Raw genomic sequence first — 5,000 nt, forward strand, 5'->3', positions numbered from 1 at the left:
GTGAAGCCTCTTTCGCCCAACCAAGATGCCTAACGTCGGACCTGTAGGCGCCATTTTACCGGCCAAATAGCTGCTGGAAAGTGTAAACCGCGGCCTGAGCACAACTGTATGCGGTCGCTGGTGCTGTGATCGAGAGGCCATTGGGCAGAGTGTAGTCCTTTGCGTGCGCTGGAAACAATTAGACACAAGAAGATTCCAACGGAAGGACCACCAGTAGGAGGAGGAGTAGAAGGAGGAGGAGGAGTAGCAGCAGCAGCAGCAGCAGCAGCAGCAGCCTAGCAGTCTCTCTCTCTCTCTCTAGCAGTTCTCCCCTCCCCCCTCTCTTCCCCTGCTCCACCGACGGCGACGCCGAGAGAGAGAAGAAGTGGAAGGCGGAAGGGCCTGGTCGCGACCTCGCTCTTCAGGGCCAGCAGCAGCAGCAGGAGGCGCTGCTGCAGCAGTTCGTGGCAGAGGGCGCGGAAGGAATTATTAGTGTGCTGTTGATGTTGTTGTTGTTGTTGTTGTTATTGTTGTGAGTGCTTTTAGCTCTATTGATCTGAAAGAGTGGAAGGTGGGAAGAGCAACAGGAAGACTAAAAAGAAGAAGAAGAAGAAGAAGAAGAGAAAGAGAGAAAGAAGACGGAGAGGAAGGCCACACTCGCCCTGGACGGTGTCGTCTTCGTCAGAGGCGCTGAAGAAGGAGAAGTCCTCCTCATAATACCCAACCTCGAAGGGGGAGGGTACCGGCCTTGTTTTGGTGTGTGTGGGGCCTTGGGTGGGGGCGGGTGCAGCATGGGGCGCCCCCAGGTGTGGGTGGTGGTGGCGGCCAGAAGGCTAGAAGGGGCCCGATCCCCCCAGGGGCTTTTACATCCCCCCACGCCAACGTACAGGTAGGCACGGCCCCCCCACTGAGAGAGCCCTCTTGCTTGTCTCCTGCCCCCCCAGAGTGCCCAAAAACAACACCACCACCTTCCTCCTCCTCCTCCTCCTCGTCTCTCCAGGCAGAAAACGACATCAATTACAACAGCAATTACAACAAAGAGCAATTACAACAGCAACAACAACAACAACAACATCGGCGCCGTGGTCAACAAATAAAAAAGAAAAACGATTTTGTAGTCATTGCTAATATTATTATCGCCAATACTACCATACTCCTAGTACTGTGATAGTTGTTACCGCTACTATTACAACTACTACTGCAACTAATTGATTCGATTGGCCCCCATCTGATACTACTACTACTACTACTACTACTACTACTACTGCTGCCATTACAGTTGCTTGTGGCTGTCTTTTATTATTTGGATAACAAATACAACTTCTGCTATAACTACGCCCACAGGGGGAAAATCCAGAGAGAGAGAGAGAGAGAGAGAGAGGAGAGAGAGAGAGAGAGAGAGAGAGAGAGAGAGAGATCTAATTCAGAAGATTCTTCCTTTGCCACCTTCCAATCTCTCAGAGAGAAAGAGTGTGAAAGAGAGAGATTGAGAGAGAGAGAGAGAGAGAGGACGCTTGTGGACAGGTGGTTGTCCCGAGAGAGAGAGAGAGAGAGAGAGAGAGAGAGAGAGAGAGAGAGAGAGAGAGAGAGATGTGTGTATGTATGATGGGTGAGAGAGTGATATAATTCCCCTTGGAAAGATAAATCCAAGGTGTTTCTAAAAAGGGGGGTTGGGGGCTGTGAATAGCAAGAATCACCCACAGAAGAAATAAAAAGGAAAATAAAAGAATTAAAGATAAAGGCAGTGAATAAGAGAGAGAGAGAGAGGGAGGACAGTGTGAAAGAAAAAGAATATATATATATATATCCAAATGTCCTTCAGTGAATAAGTCGGAAAAAAAGAAAATGAGAAATAACGAATTAAAAGAATGTAGTAAATGTCTGTGATGATGATGATAATGATGATGATGATGATGATGATTGGAAATGCAGTGTCCACGATGAGGGAGGTGTTCACGAAGAAGATGGTGATGATGATGATGATGATGATGATGATGATGGTGATAAAGATCGTGATGGTGTCGAATATGATGATGGTGATAATAATGATGGTGAATGAACCTTGAGGCATGAGGGTGTCGTGAAAATAAAAGAAAAAAAAAACAAGGATTATGTTAACGTCACGACTTCCCGATGAACGAAAGAGAGAGAGAAGCCATTTCAGATAAGAAAACGATGGAGGAGATATAATAACGAGATAATAATGATGATAAAGGTCATACGATTAAACAGGAAAATATAAGTATATATAGATATCTATATATATAATATATGATAAATAATACGTCCTCTCTCTCTTTCTTGAGCGGTTGACCTCAAATCTTCTATTTCCCCCAATACGTTTTTTTCGCGAGAAATCAAATCCGCCAAAATAAAAAAAAATAAATAAATAAAAAAAATCCGGACGAACAAACGAACTCAGCACTTTATCTTTGAAGTTAGAAATAAAAAAGGAAAAAGGGAGAAAAAAGGGGAAAATAATAATAATAAAGGATAGAAATTGAAAAAAAAAAAAACTCGAATTTTTTTTTCTAAACTCGTGAGGGCCCTCATACGATGGCGTCTGACGGAGGGGCGGATGTAATGCCTGATCTTTCACACCTGACCGAGGATGAACGAAGGATTATCGAAGATGTTATGCACAGACACAAGATTGAGGAGGAGAGGGAACATGAATTCGTCAGGTAAGGATCTTCGTAGGATTTCTTACCTCATTAGTATTATCTTTATCACCGAGGATGTTTAAAGTCTGGGGAGTTGTTGAAAATAGTCATGGTGGAGAGGGAACATGAATTCGTCAGGTAAGGATCTTCGTAGGATTCCGTAGGATTTCTTACCTCATTAGTATTATCTTTATTATTGAGGATGTTTTAAGTCTGGGGAGTTGTTGAAAATAGTCATGGTGGAGAGGGAACATGAATTCGTCAGGTAAGGATCTTCGTAGGATTTCGTAGGATTTCTTACCTCATTAGTATTATCTTTATTATTGAGGATGTTTAAAGTCTGGGGAGTTGTTGAAAATAGTCATGGTGGAGAGGGAACATGAATTCGTCAGGTAAGGATCTTCGTAGGATTCCGTAGGATTTCTTACCTCATTAGTATTATCTTTATTATTGAGGATGTTTTAAGTCTGGGGAGTTGTTGAAAATAGTCATGGTGGAGAGGGAACATGAATTCGTCAGGTAAGGATCTTCGTAGGATTCCGTAGGATTTCTTACCTCATTAGTATTATCTTTATTATTGAGGATGTTTTAAGTCTGGGGAGTTGTTGAAAATAGTCATGGTGGAGAGGGAACATGAATTCGTCAGGTAAGGATCTTCGTAGGATTTCGTAGGATTTCTTACCTCATTAGTATTATCTTTATTACTGAGGATGTTTTAAGTCTGGGGAGTTGTTGAAAATAGTCATGGTGGAGAGGGAACATGAATTCGTCAGGTAAGGATCTTCGTAGGATTTCGTAGGATTTCTTACCTCATTAGTATTATCTTTATTATTGAGGATGTTTTAAGTCTGGGGAGTTGTTGAAAATAGTCATGGTGGAGAGGGAACATGAATTCGTCAGGTAAGGATCTTCGTAGGATTTCGTAGGATTTCTTACCTCATTAGTATTATCTTTATTATTGAGGATGTTTTAAGTCTGGGGAGTTGTTGAAAATAGTCATGGTGGAGAGGGAACATGAATTCGTCAGGTAAGGATCTTCGTAGGATTTCGTAGGATTTCTTACCTCATTAGTATTATCTTTATTATTGAGGATGTTTTAAGTCTGGGGAGTTGTTGAAAATAGTCATGGTGGAGAGGGAACATGAATTCGTCAGGTAAGGATCTTCGTAGGATTTCGTAGGATTTCTTACCTCATTAGTATTATCTTTATTATTGAGGATGTTTTAAGTCTGGGGAGTTGTTGAAAATAGTCATGGTGGAGAGGGAACATGAATTCGTCAGGTAAGGATCTTCGTAGGATTTCGTAGGATTTCTTACCTCATTAGTATTATCTTTATTATTGAGGATGTTTTAAGTCTGGGGAGTTGTTGAAAATAGTCATGGTGGAGAGGGAACATGAATTCGTCAGGTAAGGATCTTCGTAGGATTCCGTAGGATTTCTTACCTCATTAGTATTATCTTTATTATTGAGGATGTTTTAAGTCTGGGGAGTTGTTGAAAATAGTCATGGTGGAGAGGGAACATGAATTCGTCAGGTAAGGATCTTCGTAGGATTTCGTAGGATTTCTTACCTCATTAGTATTATCTTTATTATTGAGGATGTTTAAAGTCTGGGGAGTTGTTGAAAATAGTCATGGTGGAGAGGGAACATGAATTCGTCAGGTAAGGATCTTCGTAGGATTCCGTAGGATTTCTTACCTCATTAGTATTATCTTTATTATTGAGGATGTTTTAAGTCTGGGGAGTTGTTGAAAATAGTCATGGTGGAGAGGGAACATGAATTCGTCAGGTAAGGATCTTCGTAGGATTCCGTAGGATTTCTTACCTCATTAGTATTATCTTTATTATTGAGGATGTTTTAAGTCTGGGGAGTTGTTGAAAATAGTCATGGTGGAGAGGGAACATGAATTCGTCAGGTAAGGATCTTCGTAGGATTTCGTAGGATTTCTTACCTCATTAGTATTATCTTTATTACTGAGGATGTTTTAAGTCTGGGGAGTTGTTGAAAATAGTCATGGTGGAGAGGGAACATGAATTCGTCAGGTAAGGATCTTCGTAGGATTTCGTAGGATTTCTTACCTCATTAGTATTATCTTTATTATTGAGGATGTTTTAAGTCTGGGGAGTTGTTGAAAATAGTCATGGTGGAGAGGGAACATGAATTCGTCAGGTAAGGATCTTCGTAGGATTTCGTAGGATTTCTTACCTCATTAGTATTATCTTTATTATTGAGGATGTTTTAAGTCTGGGGAGTTGTTGAAAATAGTCATGGTGGAGAGGGAACATGAATTCGTCAGGTAAGGATCTTCGTAGGATTTCGTAGGATTTCTTACCTCATTAGTATTATCTTTATTACTG

General features: G+C 41.4%; 1 protein-coding gene across 1 annotated transcript in view; it reads left to right on the top strand.

Moving 5' to 3' along the window:
• Positions 1 to 5,000, top strand: part of LOC137628589 (regulating synaptic membrane exocytosis protein 2-like) — a 63,486-nt gene that overhangs the window by 60 nt on the left and 58,426 nt on the right. Inside the window, exon 1 of the mRNA XM_068359743.1 lies at positions 1 to 2,663. This exon is cut by the window's left edge and continues 60 nt beyond it. Within this exon, the coding sequence (XP_068215844.1) occupies positions 2,536 to 2,663 (128 nt within the window). The 5' untranslated portion in view covers positions 1 to 2,535. The remainder of the gene's footprint in view (positions 2,664 to 5,000) is intronic.

The sequence above is a fragment of the Palaemon carinicauda genome, chromosome 36, assembly GCF_036898095.1.
Source record: "Palaemon carinicauda isolate YSFRI2023 chromosome 36, ASM3689809v2, whole genome shotgun sequence".
NCBI classification, from domain to species: domain Eukaryota; kingdom Metazoa; phylum Arthropoda; class Malacostraca; order Decapoda; family Palaemonidae; genus Palaemon; species Palaemon carinicauda.